The 19,868-nt window shown below is 34.2% G+C and overlaps 1 protein-coding gene across 1 annotated transcript in view; it reads left to right on the top strand.

Moving 5' to 3' along the window:
* Smad5 (SMAD family member 5) overlaps positions 1 to 19,868 on the top strand; it is a 41,596-nt gene that overhangs the window by 12,937 nt on the left and 8,791 nt on the right. The window contains exons 2-4 of the mRNA XM_026398153.2: positions 7,750 to 8,320; positions 14,642 to 14,893; positions 15,542 to 15,661. Of these exons, the coding sequence (XP_026253938.2) occupies positions 7,918 to 8,320; positions 14,642 to 14,893; positions 15,542 to 15,661 (775 nt within the window). The 5' untranslated portion in view covers positions 7,750 to 7,917. The remainder of the gene's footprint in view (positions 1 to 7,749; positions 8,321 to 14,641; positions 14,894 to 15,541; positions 15,662 to 19,868) is intronic.

Genomic DNA, 19,868 nt, shown 5'->3' with positions numbered 1-19,868 from the left:
AGGAAGAAACTCATTTAAAATAAAATCATTTAAAATGTAGACCAACATTTCACACTAAATGATTAATAAAAGGTGTCTGATTGAAAGTTTTTCTTAACTAAATTTTGGGGAAAATATTTGGTTATAATTATAAACATTGTTACATTGAACAAAGAATGAATGAATCAAGTGTTAATGGATAGACTTAATTGTTCTCATAAAGAAGTTTGATAGCATGACATCTTTTGGTTTACATCTGTGACATTAGCATTAAAATATTTTTACAAAAGTATTGTTAAAACATATATAGATGTTTTTCTCCAAGGACTTCTGTTAATCCTTTGATAGTCAAATTACTCTTATGACCTCCATAAAGAATAGCTTGCTAGTGTTAGTATAAAAGTAGTAGATCCAACATGATCCATATTCTTTGCACATACAAACCCACTGTAGAAGTACCATTTATTAAGACCATGTGGCATCACACTCTTACATGTTGAGGGCAAAGGGGTTAAATAATGCTGATATTTATGCTGCTGGTTGTGCCATGAGTAATAAAGTCCTTTGTTCCTGACCCTGGAGACTCATGTCCTTAGTGTGTACCAAGAAACAGTAACAGACTAGCTTGATTGTTTATAAGTAAGTAAAATCAACATAAACACTACTTTACCATCATTTTATAAATTTTATGAAACCTATTAGTTTTTGCAAAATTTACTCTCTCATGGTTTATAAGCCATTATGGTGAAGGAGATACTCCTTCACTAGTCAATTTTAAATTTTTTTTTAAAAATTAAAGTATATTGTATAATGAGGTATACAAATCTTAAATGTATATAGCTTAATGAAGCTTTATGTATATAAACACTTATATCATCATCACCCAGATTAAGATATAGAAAATTTTTAGTGCCTTACAAGGCTCTCTTGGGATTCTTTTTAGTAGTATTATAGCATCTGATGACATAGGTTAGTTTTGTTTGTTTTTGAATATTATATAGATGGAATGATATAATCTGCAATCTTTCCTTCGGCATTGTATTTGTGAAATTCATCCATGTTTATGTTTGTTAGGGTTTTTTTTCTTGCCATGAAATTTTATATTTTACAAATTTATTGCCATGATTTATTTACCCACTATACTGTTGATGGATATTTGGGTTCCAGTTGGGAACTATTATAATAAATAAAAATGCTGTAAGCATGTACCTGTCTTTTGGGCAACAGTACTCATTTATGTTAAATATATACCTACGAATGGAATTAATGAGTTATAGAAATCTATGTTAGCATAAGTAGATATTGTCAAACAATTTTCGAAAATGGCTAAGTTTTATTTTTGCCAACAGTATATGAGAATCTCAGTTACTGTGTTTTATCACAAACATTTAATCTTTCTTTTTAAAGTATAGCCATTCTGGTAAATATGGAGTAATATCTCTCTGTGTTTGTTGTGTGTGTGTGTGTTCTTTTTGCATTTGTATGATAATTAATGGTATTTAGCCCATTTTTCCATTTAATGACCATTTTGATATTTTCTTTTATGGAGTATCTGTTCAGATCTTTTGCCTGTTCACTAGTAAATTTTTGGGATGAATTTTGATTCCTGCTATAACTTTTTAAGTTGAAACTTAGATAATGAGTACTTGCATGAGTCACACATATCACTTACATAGTTTTGGAATGTATATAAAACCTTTTTAGGAAGAATTCCTTCAAACATGCATAAGATGAGTGCAGGATTTGACCCCTCTCCCAGTGGTAATTTTAAGAAAAGACTTGTTTTCAATATTAGGTTTTAAAATCTGATACTCATTGTTCTTTACGAAGCCAATCCTTTGAAGTTTGACTGATGGCATCCCATTTTTCCAAAATCACTGGACTTTTCTTTGTTCACATTTTATTTGAACTCTTCCATATGTTTACTTTTCTGAAATAACCATTGTATCTAGTTCTAGGCCTGTCTTTTTAACATTCTTTATCAGTGTTTACTTGTTGATCTTTTCACTGTTGAAAAATAGTTTTTTGTTATTATTTTAGTTCTCTGTGAAAAATTTTAAATGTATCTCATCTTTACCTTGCTAAACTTGCAAATATAGTCATGATCTTTTCCCAGTGGAGTTTATCATTCATTTCTACTGACAAATATACCTGTGGAATGTTCTTATTTCTGTTAGTGGAATTTTCAATTATCTTAGTCACTTGCTTGCAAAAGCTCAAGTTATCTCTAAGGTATACTCAATTTGGCCCTTGTATTAGTCAGATTCCCATCACTATAACAAAATATCTGAGGCAATTAGCTTATAAAGAGAAAAGTTTATTTTGGCTCATGGTTCTGGAGATTGCAATTCAATTTGAGTAGCCCAGTGCTTTGGTCCTCTGGCTAGGAAATAGAGGAAAGATAGAAAGGGGTTGGAGCCCTTCAGTTTCCTTTTTGGGGGCATACTTCCATTGGCTAAATACCTCCCACAAGGCCTTATCTTCCAAAGGTTTCACATCCCAATAGCAACATTCTGGGAACCTTTAGCATGTGGGCCTTTGGGGAATATTCAATATTCAAACTATAGCAGTCCTTTTTTAGTTATTATAACAAAATACCTGAGGCTAGGTAACATATAAAACAAAAAGTTTATTTAGCTTCAGTTTTGGAGGCTGAAAGTCCTAACAGTATCATACTAGCTTTCGCAAGGCTCTCCCTGGCTATTTTATATCACAGCAGATGGCATCCTGGTGGAAGTGTATGTGAGAAGGAATGTTTATGTGGCATGACAGGAAGCCATAATGTGGGGAGGGTCCAGTTTTGCTCTTTTATAACAACTAGCTCTTGGGAGAACTAACTCAGGGTCTCACAGGAATTATCTTAGACCCTCTCAAGGACAGTACCCCCAGCGACCCAATTACTTTCTACTACGTCCCACCTTTTAAAGTTTTTTTTTTTTTTTGGTGTTGTTGTTGTTGTTGTTGTTTTACCTTGTACACTACCACATTGAAGACTAAGCTTCTGTGGAGACACACTCAAACCATATCCAAACTGTGGCAGCACCTGATAGAAAAATCAATGACTGTTCATTAAAGTATGCAGTTCAGTGCATGGAATAATGTCAGGTACTCCAGACTCTTGGAAGGATTTTGTATTCCATTTGAGGAAGTAGATAAGTTCTTATCAATATGTCTTCTTAACCATAGCCATAGTAACTTCTTTAGGGTAGAGTAGTGCTGAAACTCTTCATAGGAAGGGATGGATTTGAGCTTATCATTAAGGATAACTAAGATTTCTCTTGGAAGATACAGATAAGCAGACAAGTTATAGGAATTTGGGCTGATCAGAAGGTGAATACATATAGTGATACAGTGATGAGTAGTTAGATTGTGAATAAATTCATCCAATCTCTTATGTCTTGGCTCTTCCCTCTGAACAGTAATGATCATTATTCATGTTCAAATAGCACTCTTCAGTTTATAAAGTATGTATCATATATTTTATCATACTTTATTGTTTCAACATTTTAGTGACTTTGAAATGACTCTCTAGATACCTAGTCCTGCCCTTAGTGAAGGGTAGAATCTGATCTCCTCTCTGCTTTCATTATACTATTTTTTAAAATCAAAACTAGTGGGTTTTTGAATTTTGAAATACTTAAAGGGTTTTTTTCTTACTTTTCTATAAATTTATCACAATAGATGATTTGCCTATTCAAATCTAGTTTAAAAAAAACAACTAAAGATTTTTCTATCTTCATCCTTCTGTCCCTGCTCACTGGAGACAATTAGTATTTAGTATAAGGTTAGTGTGTGTCATTTCTATCCATATTTTTATTCTCTCATTATATATGTACATATCTATAATGACAATTTTATTTTAAATTTTATATACATTATGTATGGTTGCTCCTTCATATCCACAGGTTTTGTACTGATAAATACCACCAATGTAAACAATATTACAAAAAAAAATTATGCCTGTACTGAATTTGTACAGACTTTTTCATTATTCCCTAAACAATACAGTATAACCACTATTTAATAGCATTTACATGAGGTATTAAGTATTATAGACAATTTGGAGATGAGGAAGTATATATTTGGATGTGCATAGGTTATATGCAGATGCTATACCATTTTATATAAGAAACTTAAACATTCTAGGATTTTGGTATCCCTAGCCCCTTTTATTTTATTTTGAGACATTGTCTTGCCAAGTTGCCCAGGCTGGCCTTGAACTTCAAATCCTTGAACTTCCTGAGTAGCTGGGATTATAGGGATGGGCCACTGCCTCTGGCTGGTGGTGTGCACATATTTTTGCAAGTTGCTTCTTTTTACTCACTGGTTTATATTTTATAAATAGACACTACTCTAGGTCCAGGAGATCTGGTGGTGGGTAGTGAAGATAAGATTATCTCCCTACTAACATTTCAGTGGTGAAGACAGTGTAAATAAATAAAATTGATACTATGGTATCAGGTGTTTTAGGGTAAATGTTATGAGGGAGAGACAGGGTTGGGATAGGGTTTTGTGAAGTGGAGTGAAATTTATTTTTGATAAAGTGGTCAGGGAATTTCTCTTTCAGGAGTTGTCATGTGAGCAAATGAATTAATTGAGAAAATGAGCCATTTTAAGATCTGGGAGAAGAGAATTCCACAGGAGGGAATATCAAGTGCAGAGGCCTTGAAGTAGAAATAACCTTAGAGTCCTTGAGAAATGGAAAGAAGTCAAGTGTAGTTAAGTGTAGAGTTAACTGGAAGAATGGTTATGAAATGAGATTGGAAGAAGCAGCCAGGGGCCAGATCATGTAGTCCTATAAAATAATATAAGGAGTTTAGATTTTGAGTGTCATGAGAAGCCACTAGATGATTCTTTTGAGCAGGGAAATGTTATGCTTTGTCCTACTAATTGAATTAATTTTACACTGAAATTTTGTGTTGTAGAGAAGAATGTGGAAACTCTAGATAAAGATCTGCATCTAATATGGAAAGATCTTAAAGATAAATTTCAACACTTTTTTTGCACTTTTTTTCAGAATGCAACTACTTATGTAAAGAAAAATATACATTCACATTTGCTTATTTATGTAATATTTCTTTGGAAAGACATTAAAGGAAAATAAAAGGGATTACCTGTGAGATGGGGAACTAATGATGGAGAGAATGGGAAGGAGAAATCAGATCACAGTTCACTTTTTCTGTGTCAACAGAATATATTAAAATCTTGCAGAAAAGTGTTCCTATAATTAGTACCCAACTAGATGAATTTTCACAAACTGAAATCTTATATATAACCATCTAGAACTATAAGCACAAACTGTATCAGGATAGTAGAAATCCCTAAGATTCTCTAATAGTTGTTACTCCCTTTGTAGGACCACCATCATATTAACCTCTACTAGTAGGCATTTTTTTAAACTTGGTTTTTATACCAGTGAGCACTCTTAATTTCATTCTGTTACTATAATTTGATTTTAGATACTGTTTTTATTTTAGCACTATTTAAATAATGCCTTAATAGGCTCTTGTTGTTAAAAGGTTAAAACAGTAGAGAAGTATATGGAACAAGTTATACAGGACCCCTTTCTTCTGCCTCTTCCCAGAGATAAGTGCAATGAATAATTTAGTACATAGCCTTCTGGTCCTTATTCTCTGTTTATATACACAATTAACTTTTTTTCCCCATATTTTGAATGATGATGATAATAGATGAATAGTTAACATTTATTAGGTACTTTCTATGCACCCTGCATAGTTGTAATTTAGATGGGGAAGCAAGGAGAAATACCTTCCCTAAAAGTTATAGTATCTATGTTATTCTAATGGTTGTATAGCATTCTTATACTATATCTCATTTAAACTTAGTTAATCGTATTGTTTCTATAATCACTTAGATTATTGTTTTAGAATGAGCTGTGTATTCTGAATTGTGGTTTTTAAGTTCCTCTCATATCTCTCCCTCTTTCATGCGCGCGCGCGCGCGCGCGCGCACACACACACACACACACACACACACACACACACACACCCCTTCTGTCTAGACCCCACTGTGATCTTGTATTCCTCAATAAGATCAATCATCAGGCTTTTTTTTTCTTCTCTGTGGTCAGGAAATGCTCTGTTTATGTCTGCCTGATTTTTTTTTTTTTTTTTTTTTGTTAGTGTCTCTTTGCCTTTGGAATTTCTTTTCTCCTCTGAGGCAAACATTGCCTTTACTTTCTGATCCCAGTTGGATTTTGTCCTACATCCTCAATGTAACTATGACTGAGATCAGCTCTTCTTATAGCTCCTTTATATATGCCTGTTACTGAAAAATATGCTTTTTCTTGTTATATCTCTAGTTTAATGTAGCCAGGTTTGCTTGCCTGGCAAAAACATCCTACACAGGATCCTGACATTAGAAGTATATCTTTAGTTTCTTGCACCCCTCTCTCATGGTTACAGCTTAGCAGTATGGACAGCCATTGCTATTAGTCACCACCATCAGTATGCAGAACAATTCCTGGCACTTACAGGCTCTCAGCAAGTATATGCTGAATGAATTAATCTGTTGGTTCTTAAGAAGAAACCTATTTGGTGTGACTTTTTCTTTTTTTTTAAGCTCCATAATGGCTGATCATAGTACATGGCATATAATAAGCAACCAGCAATTATTCCTGATGTTTAACTCAGTTTTTTTTGTGTGTGTATGTGTGTGTGTGTGTGTGTGTGTGTGTGTGTGTGTGTGTTTACCTGGTTTTAACTGAGTGCATGTATTCTTTTCTGGGAAGATATGGTCCATCCTAGAACAATCTTGACTATAGAATTTGCTAGCATTTGTCAAAGGCTACAGCATTGGTTGGTAAAATGGCACAAGAAAGGAAGTATCTTTTGTTACTGACATTCTTTTTTTATATGTTTCACTAAGTGCATTTTGTCTGTAGTTGGTTGTGTAGTGATGTACAGGGATTTTTACCCACTCTTAGCAGTAGAACGCCACTGTGTATCACTTGCTCTTGTCATCACCAAAAACGTTTAGTGGGTCAGAATGGTATTTTGCATGGAGCATCTTCATTAACTAATATGCATAAAATATCATATAAGCTAGTAGAAATTATAAAATATAAACTTCTTTGGGTTGAATCATATATTTAATCTCTCTAAATCTCTTTAGCATTCTTAGTTTTAAAAATAGACACTTTTCACTTTCTGGCAGTTATATGTACTATGACTGATTTGAGAGTTTGGTACATATTATGACAACTTTTAATATAATTTGCATCTGATAATGTGACTTGAATAATCTCAGCTTCTCTGGTAGAGTGTCACTGGGTTCAATCCTTAGTATCACCAAAAACAAACAAACAAACAAAAACTTCAGGGGATTTTGATCACCTCAGGACATGTCATGTTCAGAATTGACAGCATGTAACATGTATGAATTTTGGTGAAGGAAAGAACTTCATTAGCAAATCTTAGAGGACTCTTTTAGGCCTTAGTAGCTTGACCAAAGGAAATAGTCTGTTTTTGTTTTTGTTTTTGATAATATATAGAAAGTAAAGTAGCCTGTTTTTACTCTTGGTTATGATATGTCATTGTCAGTCGATTAATTATTTGTTCATGCTGTGAAGAAGGAAGAAGTCACAGAACCTTTAGAGAAAATTTCTTCTTCTAGATTTATGTTTTTTGTTTTACTTTGTAATGCTTTTCTGTTCTTAGTGACAAATAACACATTTTTCAGTTATATTGACTTAAATATATGTAAATTGAATTGGTTTAAATTAGGATCCTTTCCTGCTTTCTCTTTTAGGACTTGAACCAATGAAAGAAGCATATGGCACTTGTGAAGATAAATGTCACTCCTCCTTCTTTAATTGGACCTTCTGCTTAGGACCTGTATGTGACTTTTCACCTGTGATCTGTTCTTTCAGTAGCTACTGACTTTGATTACAGGAAGGTCTCTGAAGATTTGTATCAAATGACGTCAATGGCCAGCTTGTTTTCTTTTACTAGTCCAGCAGTGAAGCGATTGTTGGGCTGGAAACAAGGTGATGAGGAGGAAAAATGGGCAGAAAAGGCAGTCGATGCTTTGGTGAAAAAACTGAAAAAGAAAAAGGGTGCCATGGAGGAACTGGAGAAAGCCTTGAGCAGTCCAGGACAGCCGAGCAAATGTGTCACTATTCCCAGATCTTTAGATGGACGCCTACAGGTTTCTCACAGGAAGGGCTTACCCCATGTTATATATTGTCGTGTTTGGCGCTGGCCTGATTTGCAGAGTCATCATGAGCTAAAGCCATTGGATATTTGTGAATTTCCTTTTGGATCTAAGCAAAAAGAAGTTTGTATCAACCCTTACCATTATAAGAGAGTGGAGAGTCCAGGTAGGTTTTATTGTCCTGAGAATAATTAAAAACAAAACTAAAAAGGAAAAAACAAAACAAAAAAACATGTTTCTGGCTGATTAGCGTATAATTAGTTTATTAATTGAAAGGTTTTATTGACCTTGTGTTGCCTTTTTAAAGATTTAATGTGGGAGGGATACTGGATTTACTTTTTTTTTATATAGGTGATATAACTCTCAAATGGCTTGTTCTAATTCTTTGTTCACTATAAACACCTATATATACACTTAGATGATCTGCCTTTCTCATATGTACTAGATCTTGTTCCTTTTTGTCTATTCAAGAATTTTATTCCAACGATATCATCCGTCTTCCCAGCATCATATTGTCCTCTACCAGACTATTTCTGATAACATATAATCATGTTATGTTACCACCCATCCTAAAATAAGAGTTAAAAAAGAATTCCTGTTCTAACCTCATTCACACACTCCTATTCCTTATCTATTGCATTTTCTTCTGGTCTTTATAAAAATTCTCCATTTTCATTATCTGTACATTTTATTTTTCCTTCTTTCTTGTTACTTTTCCAGTTAGTCTTTCTGCCCTACTATTGAATGTGTCACCATCACTAGTGACTGCCTTTTTACAAATTAAGGTTGTTTCTCTGTCTTACTTCCTTCTCATAGTTTGACATAGTTGGTCTTCTGCCCTCCTACTCAAAACTTTTTCTCTTTGACTTTCAAGACGCTACTTTCTCCTGATTCTCCTATCTCACTATCCTTGTTCAGTCTCTTTGATGCCTTATTCTACTGTTTCTTAGGACTTAGTACTTGGATCTTTTCTCCGTCTGTATTCTATCATAAATGCTGTCATGCATTAAGTACCTCATGTTTGTTAAATCATCTATAAGCTGATGCTTACATTTTGAACTCCAGTGTCAACTTCTCCCTTAGTTTTAGACTTATACATCCAGTTATCTACTTGACATCTCCACTTAAATGTCTAATAAACATTGACTTTTGATTTTTTTCCCCCTACTAAATCATTTTTTCTCCTGTTTTTCTATTGAAGTGCATGGCAATATTCATGTAATTACTGTTGTGTAAGGCTAAGTTCATTTTTATTCTTAAGTCCTGTATTTGAGCTATGAGCAAATGCTGTTTACTGTACCTTCAAAATATATCTTGGTATTATCACCTCTCACCATCTGTAAGCACTACTTTAAAATAGATTGTCATCATCTCTCAACTTAGTACTCTCCTAATTGTTCTCTCTCCTTTCCCCTCAACCCATTATATTTTCTATGTGGCAGCCAGAGTGACCTTTAAAACAGCATATGTCAAATCATGTCATTCCCTACTAAAAACTCTTTAAAGGCTTTCTGTCACACTTAGAGCAGGTCTCTTTATGACCTGTCCTCAGACTTCTGTTCCTTGGACTTGTCTACTCCTGTTTCCAGGCATTATATATTGCCTTTTCTTCTAAAGGACTCTCCCCTTGTCATATTTTTGTGGCATGCTTTCTCACTCTGTTTAGTACTTGCTCTAAAAGCACCATCACTTGTTGACTGTTAGGTATTTATTTTGTTTACTGACTGACATAAGTAGTGCCTTCCTTAGTCTCTTTCATTACTGCATCCCTGGTGTCTAGAGTAACATTTCCAGCACTTAGTAGATGCTACTCTGTATTTTTTTTTGTGTGGGGGGGGTAAGGAATGAATTACCTAAACTGATGTTTTAGTTCATTTATTGCTGCTATAGCAATACCACAGACTGGGTAAATTATAAACAATAGAAAGTTATGGGAGCTGGGGTTGTGGCTCAGTGGTAGAGTACTTGCCTGGCACATGTGAAGCACTGGGTTCGATCCTCAGCACCGCATTAAAAAAAAATAATAAAGTTACACACACACACACAAAAGTTTGAAAAAAACGTAAAGCTCATAGTTCCGGAGACTGGAAAGTCCCATGGTGAGGGGCTGTCTCTGGTGAGGGTCTTCTGATAGCATCATATGATGGCAGAATAGCAAGCTAGCATAAGTGAGGCAGGGGAGAAGACAGAGGGGGCTGTACTTAAAACAGAATCAATTCTCATGATAAATGTCCCACTCCTGAATTATCTCTTATCAGGCTTCACCTCCCAACACTGTTATATTGGGGATTAAGTTTCCAACATGTGAATTTTGGGGACATATTGAAACCACAGTAGCTAAGATAGTAGCTGAGTGCATTAGTTATCAATTGCTATACAACAAATTACTACAGATGTACTAGCTTGACACATTTATTACCTCATAGTTTGTGGATGAGCATCTAGTCATAGGTTAGCTGGCTTTTTGCAAGCCTCTAATGAAAGTGTTGGCCAGGGCTGAGGTCTTATCAAAAGTTCAGATGGGGAAGGCTCTGTTTCCATGGTCACTGTAATTGTTAACAGAATTCGGTAGTCCTTGCAAGCTGTTGGACCCTTGCTGATCATCAACAAGAGATTGCCTTCAGTTGCCTACCACATATCCATCTGCATAAGTAGTTTACATTTATGGCAGCTTCTTCCTGAAAGAATGGCATTATGTTTTTATGGAATGTAATCACATACCTCCTGTCACTTTGCCGTATTCTTTTGGTTAGAAGCAAATCACAGTCATCCTTACACTCAAGATTTACCCAAGGACATGAATAATCAAAGACAGGAATCATGGTGGCCATCTCAGAGTCTGTTCACCACACTACAGATAACATAAACCCAGTGTAGTAGAAAGACCGAAAGTAACATTGAACGTGGAAACTAGTAAAAAGAATAGAAGTGATTGTCCTGTCAGGGAAATTCCAACTTGAGAGCGTTAGAGCTGCTATTTGATATTTGAGATGATCTTCAATTTCTCATGGAGTCCCAGGAAAGCTGCAGCCTGAAGGAATTGATGAAGAAAGGAAAATAGGAAGATTTCATAGAGATGTCTGCAAAACTCTCAAGTCTACATATTTGCTAATAGTAAGTCTAGTAAGTGTTTACTTCCATAGCCAGGGTGTGACTGCTACCAGAAGAAGATTTTGTTTCTTTAAGAATCCATTTTTCTCAGCTACAATCATTCTATAGAAAGAGCAAAAGCATACCTCAGATACTTTTAAAAACACTAGAGATCACCTATCTTGCTAGATGGAATGTTAAGAAATCTAAGTTTTGGAATACATGCCTGTAATCCTAGCTACTCAGGAGGCTGGGCAGGAAGATTGCAAGTTTGAGGCTAGCCCAGATGAATTTGTGAGATCCTGTCTGGGGAAAAAAAAAAAGATTGGTGATATAGTGTAGAGGCAGAACTGGGTTTAATCCCCAGTATCACTAGCAAACAAACAAAAACAATAAAAAAGAAAAACAACAACAACAACAAAACATTATTTGGACCCAGGTTCATCCGAACATCTTAGGGGGTAGAGGAGGTGGCAGATTGGCCCAGTTCCAAGCACAAGATGATCACTTCATACAACTGTCTTACTAAAGTAGTATTAGTGTTTATGGACTAGGTGGTTTTCAAACCCTATGAGGTTATTCCTTCATAGAATTAGAAAAGAGTACTAACATTTTAGACCCCTATGAGTGTATAAATTTATAGATAAGGAAACTTAAACTTGAAAGTAAAGTAACATAGAGGATCACCCACTAGCTGGTATACGGTATATTGCACAAAGGTAAAAATTATGGAAGATAGTTGGGAGGTGTTTTGCATACTAGTTAAGATTATGGGTTCTGGAGCTAGACTTTCTGGATTTGAATTCTGGTTTTACTCCATACTAGCAATATAAATTCAAGCAATTTACATAAACTTTCTGTGAAATTAATCTAGTTTATTATAAAATAGGAATAGTACTACGCACCACCCAGAATTGTTATGAGGATTAGATGATTGAATGCATGAACAGGTATTTAAATTAAAACATCATGTGATTCAGAATGGATTTCAAATTAAATAGTAATTCTAGAATAATACATTCTGAAAATAGAACATGGGGGAAATGGCAGAGAAAAAAATTCAAAGGAATACTACTGCTCAAGCAATTGTAGTGGTTCATTGACCATGTAATCAGAACAAGGGATTGAAAAAGATTACACATGAAATCTTAGGAAAGCATGGGTAAAAAAAAGATTCTGGAAGCTTCCAGAGAGAAAAATTTAGGGCATCTACAAAGGATTGGAAATCAGAACATTGGATGTCTCAGTGCAATTTGGAATTCTAAAGAAAATGAAGCAGTGCCCTCAAAATTCAGAGGGATAAAAGTTATCTGGAATTCTGTCTGCAAACAGAAAACTTTTTTTTTCCAGATATTTTTCATATATAAAAATTTCTTATCCTTTCTTAGGAAACTAATAAGATGAGGCCCAGGAAATGGGATCCAATCCTACAGGAGGGAAGGTTTATGGAAATCTTGAGTAGCAACCAATCCAGGTTGGAGCAAAAGGGAAGAAAGACTCAAAGGAAAACATGAAATTAATAAATTATTTGATGATTGTGCTGTATGAAAAATAATATTGATAGGCATTTGGCAGACCTGATGGAATACTGAAATTAGTGTACACACTTAAAATTAAGCAAGTAAAGGAGCAAGGCAATACTTAACTTTAATAAAAGCACTGTTTGAGTTGAAATCACAGTACACTTGACTCAACAGTGTTTAATATATATGCATATATATACGCACACATATATACTAAATATAAACACTGGATATTTATCACAATTTTTTATGACAGTTGTGAGGAAAGGAAATGGGAATGGAATAAAACAAGAAAGCTGCCTCATTTGCTACAAGAGCAAGTCTACAAATAATGTCTTGACAAATCAGTAATAGCAATATGTTATATAACAGTGCACAAAATAAATATCAGAAGAAATGGTTTAATATTTAAATTTGTTATTTATGGAAACAGTATGGGAGACAGCTAGAAATTGCTGTTTTGTTATAATCTTATCATTTTTATATGTTTATGCTGTAGTCTTTATAAACTCCACATATTATTTTGGAATAGTAAAATAGTTTTAAAAATTTATGTATGCACATAATATAACAATAAGGGAAACCAGTGATTTTATTTATGCCTTTAGTTTAAAAAAAAAACAGCAAAGGAACCTTTAGTAGAACTGAATTCTTTAGTTCACGAAGTCTTTTTAACTAGATAAGAAAATTTCTTGCTGTCATTTAATGCCCTTCTTTCCAATGGTGGTTGCCCCATCATTCTGAAAGGAGAACAACAGTAGAAAAAAAAATGTTGTAGTCAATGTTAACTGTATATTTACAGCACGAATTCAGTAAAATGAAAAACCAGTACAAATGGTGAGCATTTGATTTGTTGTATGTATCCCAACTTCCTGGAGGGGGAAGTATGAAGCTAAAAAACAAACCAGTTTTGTTTGTACAAAATGATATCAGAATCAGTGAGATTTTTCTGAATGAAAAATTGCATTGACAAATATAGGAAAGTTATTAAAAGAGATGAATTGTCATTTAAGAATATGAAGAATCAGGTTTTAGTTTCCTATAGGAAAAAGTAAGTAATCAGGTGTTTGAATGTTGTTTTGATCACATGGGTCTTTAGAGAAAATGAATATTTGAATAAGGTTAAAGTTTATCTTTTAAAAAAACATCTATTTAAATGTTATATATTTTCCATATGTGAAATTTCACTATTATCATATTTATAAGACAGACTTTGAACAGAAGACTTCTACTAGGGGAACATTACTATTTTTAGTAAAGAAAACTTTACTGAAGAACACAAAATTTGAGATCTTTCAAATTAAGAATGAGGAAAATATTCGGATTGGAAACGTGAAGGTTTTTAGGGCATCTACATAACTGACCTCATCTTTACTCTCTATTCTTACCTCCCATAGGGTTCAGTACCTAGGCCAAGTGACTTGTGTTTTCCCATCTCCCTCCTCTATGGTTCTCTTCCCCTAGCGCACTCATGTGAAATCCTCTTGATTTTTAAGATCTGATCAGGTGTTGTCTTTTCTATAATATTCTGATTCCCTGTTAGATGGGAGTGTTCATTTATTGAACTTCTTTTGCAATAATATTCTGTATTATGGTTGGTTTTTTTTTTTTAAACAAGTCTATGTATCAAAGAATATCAGTGGTATCTTTCTGGATTTTCTGTCTTCTAGAGTCTCTTATACAGGCTAAATGCAATAGTTATTAAATAGTTATTATGTTAATATAGTTTCAGGTTTCTACAAAACAGCCTTTCCTAAAAGTAAATTGTTTTAATTGGTTTGCAGTTTTACATGAATCCTTTCTGCTAATCCTTTAAGTGGGTGGGACATTTGCTTTAGTGATTTCTAATTAATAACTTCATTTTTGTCTTTCAGTCTTACCTCCAGTGTTAGTGCCTCGTCATAATGAATTCAATCCACAACACAGTCTTCTGGTTCAGTTTAGGAACCTGAGCCACAATGAACCGCATATGCCACAAAATGCCACATTTCCAGATTCTTTCCATCAGCCCAACAACACTCCTTTTCCCTTATCTCCAAATAGCCCCTATCCCCCTTCCCCTGCTAGCAGTACATATCCTAACTCCCCAGCAAGTTCTGGACCAGGAAGTCCATTTCAACTCCCAGGTAAGACTTTATTGAGAGGAAAAAAGAAAAGTAATAATACTAACCCCTGAGAATCAGCATTTGTTCTTACTGCTGATCCTGCTGGTGAACTATGTTATAAAAGAGCTAGTTACTTCTGACTGTATGTTCCTCAGATAATTGTTTGATTTCCACAATAGTTTGGATTTTATTTTGTCAAATACCATGTTTAAAATATGGAAGTAGTAGGGGAATTAAATACCAACTGTTTAACCTGCTGTTAGGAATCTGCTCAAAAACAAACTTTCATACTTTATTTTGCATAGATGTACTACATTTTATCTCTTCACCAGTTAATAGTGCTGATTCAGTGTTGGTTTTAACTCTTTCTTAATATATATCTCTGAGTATATGATTCTGCGCAAAGAAAGGCAGTTTTTGACCTTTAATTCTATTTTAATATCTTGGATTACCAGATTCTGTTGTACATACATGTGGGCTTGTAATAGGTTTTCAATTACTAGTAGATGTGCTGTCTAATGTCTGCATTTTTTGTGCATCTAATGTTCAGTAATGAACCCTACTGGTAATCTTGAAATTTTTTTAATGCTGTAAAGTAATAACTTTGAGCAAGATGAAGATTTTAACTGTTCTTTGGGATTTTAACTTGTCTCATTTTCTTCCTCTTAGCTGATACACCTCCTCCTGCCTATATGCCACCTGATGAACAGATGGGCCAAGATAATTCCCAGCCTATGGATACAAGCAATAATATGATTCCTCAGATTATGCCCAGTATATCCAGCAGAGGTAAGAGAAGTATATTTTATCTTTTATCAGAAAGTGATGTTCAACCATGTTGATTTTATTGTATCTGTGTTTTTTCTTTTTTAAATTTTTTTTTAGTTGTCAGTGGATCTTTTATTTATTGTTATTTATACCTGGTGCTGAGGATCGAACCCAGGGCCTCACACATGCCAGGCAAGTGCTCTACCACTGAGCTACAAATCCAGCCCCTGTAGCTGTTTTTATTTTATTTATTTGCAGTGTCAGAGGCCCAGTGCAGGGCCTACCACATGCTAGGGGAGCACTCACCCACTGATCTACACCCCCAGTCTTGGCCACTTTAAAAAAACAGGAACATGTATATTTTATATACTATAAATTCCCCTTAAGTATATGATTGAATGATTTTGGAAAACATATAAATTTTGTACCACAATATAGTTTGAGAGCATTTGAAGAGATCCTCACTCATATGAACAGCTTTACATACCATTCCAATCTGTTTTCTGTATGTATAGATTTATCTTTTCTAAGCATTTCATATAAATGGTCATGTAATATATAGTCTTTCATCTGGCTTCTTTCACGTAACATAGTATTGTCAAGATACATTCATGTTGTAACATAATAATAGTTTGTTCCTTTTTATGGCTGAACAGTGGGGTTTTTTGTATAGATATACCACATTTTATCTATTCACCAGTCAGTAGGCATTTGAACTGTTTCTAGTTTTTGTTTTGTTTAGTATGAATAATACTCTTAGAAACTTTTGTATAAAAGTCTTTGTGTGGATATGGTTTTTATGTTTTTTGGGAAGATACCCAGGAGTAGAATCGCTGTGTCATATAGTAAGTTTAACCATTGAAGGAAAACTGCCAACCTTCTCCAATGTAGCTGTATCATTTTACATCAGCAGTGTATGAGGGTATCAGTTTTTCGTAATCTGTTAACACTTACTATTACATCTGTCTTTTTGATTATAGTCATTTTAGTGAGTATGAAGTGCACATTGTGGTTTTAATTTTTATACTCCTAATGAGTAATGATGTTGAACATTTAAAAAATTTTTCTTTGATGAAATGTTTATTTTAAATTTTTTGCCCATTGGGTTGTTTATCTTTTTATTGAGTTGTACAAGTTCTTTATATATTCTGGATTTGAATCCTTTATCAGAAAGTGATTTACAAATATTTTATCTCAGTAGATTTCATTTTCTTAATAATGTTTTCTGAAGCACAGTAGCTTTAAATTTTGATGAAGTCCAGTTTATCAATTTTTTCTGGATCTAAGAAATTTTTATCTGCTCCAGGGTTGCAAAAAATATTCTTTTGTGTTTATTCTATGTGTTCTATAGTTTTAGCTCTTATATTTAGGTCTCTGATTCATTTGAGTTATGTTTGTGTATGCCATATGGTAAATATCTATATTTTTTTGTTCTCCATTGCACTGACATTTTTATTAGAAATCACTTTATAATAAAAATATACAAATGTAAGGGTTTGTTTAGGGCCTTTCAGTTTTGTTCATTGATTGTATATTTGTACCTCTTTGTCTTGATTACTAAAGCTTGATATTGAGGATTTTTCCACATAATTTTTTTTATTGCAGTAAAATACACATAAAATTTATCATCTTAACCATTTTAAAGTCATATAGTTTGTTGCCATTAATTACATTCATAATGTGCAGTGGTTACCATCTTACATCTCTGTTACTGTTTTCACCTTATGAAACCAAACAAAATTCTGTGCCAATTAAACAATAATTCTACATATCTTCCTTCCCTAGCTCCTGGCAATCACCATTCTATTTTCTTCCTTCTTTCTTCTCTTTTTCTCTCCCTCCCTTGAACCCAGAACCTCAATCAAGTGCTCTATCACCCAGCCCCACCATTCTATGTTTTGTCTATTTGTCTTTTTATGACTGATTTATTTTACTTAGCATAATATCCTCAGCTTCATCTGTTGTGGTAAGATGAGTAATATTTACTGTATGTGCACACCACATTTTGTTTATCCAGTCATGCACTGATGAACACTTGGGTTGCTTCTAGGTTTTGGCTATTAAAGATAACTCTTTGAAACCTTCCTTTCAATTCTGCTATTGTGGGGTATCATTGGTTGTGTACATTTCAATTAGGTGAAGTTGGTTGATAGTATTATTCAAGTTTTCTATATCCTTATTTCCTTTCTAATTATTCAATCATTTATTGAGAATTGGGGATTGAAGTTCCCAACTATTGTTGAATTATATATTTCTACATTCAGTTCTGTTGAGATTAGCCTTATGTGTTTTGGGATTCTGTGGTTTGTATAATTCAGCATACAATTCAGTGGTGTTAAGTACATCCACAGTGTTGCTACCACTGTCACTGTCCATTTCCAGAACCTTCTCATCATGCCAAGCAGAACTCTGTACCTATTATAAAGCTCTCTATTCTCTCTTCTCTGGCCTCTGATCAATACTCTTTTACTTTTTGTCTCTGTAATGCCTACTTGAGGTATTTAAGTGGAATGATGTATTTAGGAACTTTATGTCTAGCTTATTTCACTTAGTATGGATGACATTTTCAAGATTTATCCATGTCATAGCATGCATTAAAAATTCATTACTGCTGAGTGTGGTGGCGCACGCCTATGATCACAGTGGCTTGGGAGGCTGAGGCAGGAGGATTGCTAGTTCAAAGCCAGCCTCAGCAACTTAACCAGGCTCTAGCAACTTAGCAAGACCTGGTCGCTAAATAAAATATAGAAAGGGTGGGGGATATGGCTCAGTGATTGAGTGTGCCTGGGTTTTAATCCCCAGTGCCAAAAAAGAAAAAGAAAGAAGAGAGAAAGAGGGAGGGAGGGAGGTATTCCTTCTTAAGGCCAAATTATACTCCATTGTATGTGTGTACACTTTTTGTTTCTCTTTTATCTATTGATGGTTGTTTGGAGTTTTTCTACTTTTTTGATTGTTGTGAATCATGATGTTATATTTGAGTGTCTGCTTATAATCCACTTGAATATTGTATTCTTGAAAATAGAATTGCTGTGTCATATGCTAATTATGTTTAACTTTTCAAAACCACCAAACTGTTTTGTACAATAGCTACATCATTTGACATTCCTACCATCTGTACATAAAGGTTCCACTTTTTCCATGTACATGCTAATGCTGTTATCTATGTTTTTCTTTTTTTTAATAATTACCATCCAATGGATATGAAGTGATTCTCATTGTGGGTTTTTTAATTGTCTCCTTTTTAAATTGACAATGAAAATGGTATATTTTTATGGTGTCATTGTGGTTTTAAAGTCTATTTGTTTTGAGACTTCAAGTTCTGTATAGTATCCCAAGTTTCGAAATAAGATATTGCTTTTTAACGTATTTCTTAAGTGTTTTGTGTTTTACACATTTGTGATAATAAAGCCTATCTACAGAAAACCCATAGCTAACATCATACTTAATGGTGAGAAACTGGAAGATTTCCTGCTAACATTAGTAACAAGGCAAGGATGATTCTTCTCATGCTTTTATTTCCAGTTTGCAGAGAGAATCACTTTAAGTGTTTGAGTTCAATTTTTTGTTTAGAATAGTATTACAGATAGTGATATAGTTAATCCTTTCCAGTTGTTAAAAAAAATTACATTTATCTCAAATTTAAGTCTGAAGTAGATTCCCCTAGAGAAATAATTTAAGATATGATATTGCTACTATGTTCTGAATTGTGTCCTCCCCAAATTCCTACATTGAAACCCTAACCCCCAATGTGGTGGTATTTGGAAATGAGTCTTTGGGAGGTAATTAGATTTAGCTGAGATCATGAGGGTGGGGTCCTCATTGTGGTATTAGTAAATTTATAAGAGGAAGAGATAGATCCCTTTCTGTCTATATCTTTCTCTACCCTTGAACACAAACCAAGGAAAGGCCATGTGAGCACACAGCAAGAAGGTGGCTGTCTACAAGCCAGGAAGCGGGCCCCTCACCAAACCCTGAATCTACTGGCACCTTGATCTTGGACTTCCCAGCCTCCAGAACTGTGAGAAATAAATTTCTATTATTTAAGCCACTCCATCTATGGTATTTGGTTATAGCAGCCTGAACCAACTTAAATAGGAACTGGTACCTAGAAATGGGTGCTGCTATAACAAATACCTAAAAATATGGAAGTAGCTTTGGAACTAGATAATGTAGAGGCTGGAAAAGTTTTGAGATACATGCTAGAACAATCTGATGTTGCTGTGAAGTG

Source organism: Urocitellus parryii, chromosome 1, assembly GCF_045843805.1.
Source record: "Urocitellus parryii isolate mUroPar1 chromosome 1, mUroPar1.hap1, whole genome shotgun sequence".
Classification (NCBI taxonomy): Eukaryota; Metazoa; Chordata; class Mammalia; order Rodentia; family Sciuridae; genus Urocitellus; species Urocitellus parryii.
The sequence above is the reverse complement of the archived record's forward strand: the minus strand, read 5'-3'. Positions and strand labels throughout refer to the sequence as shown.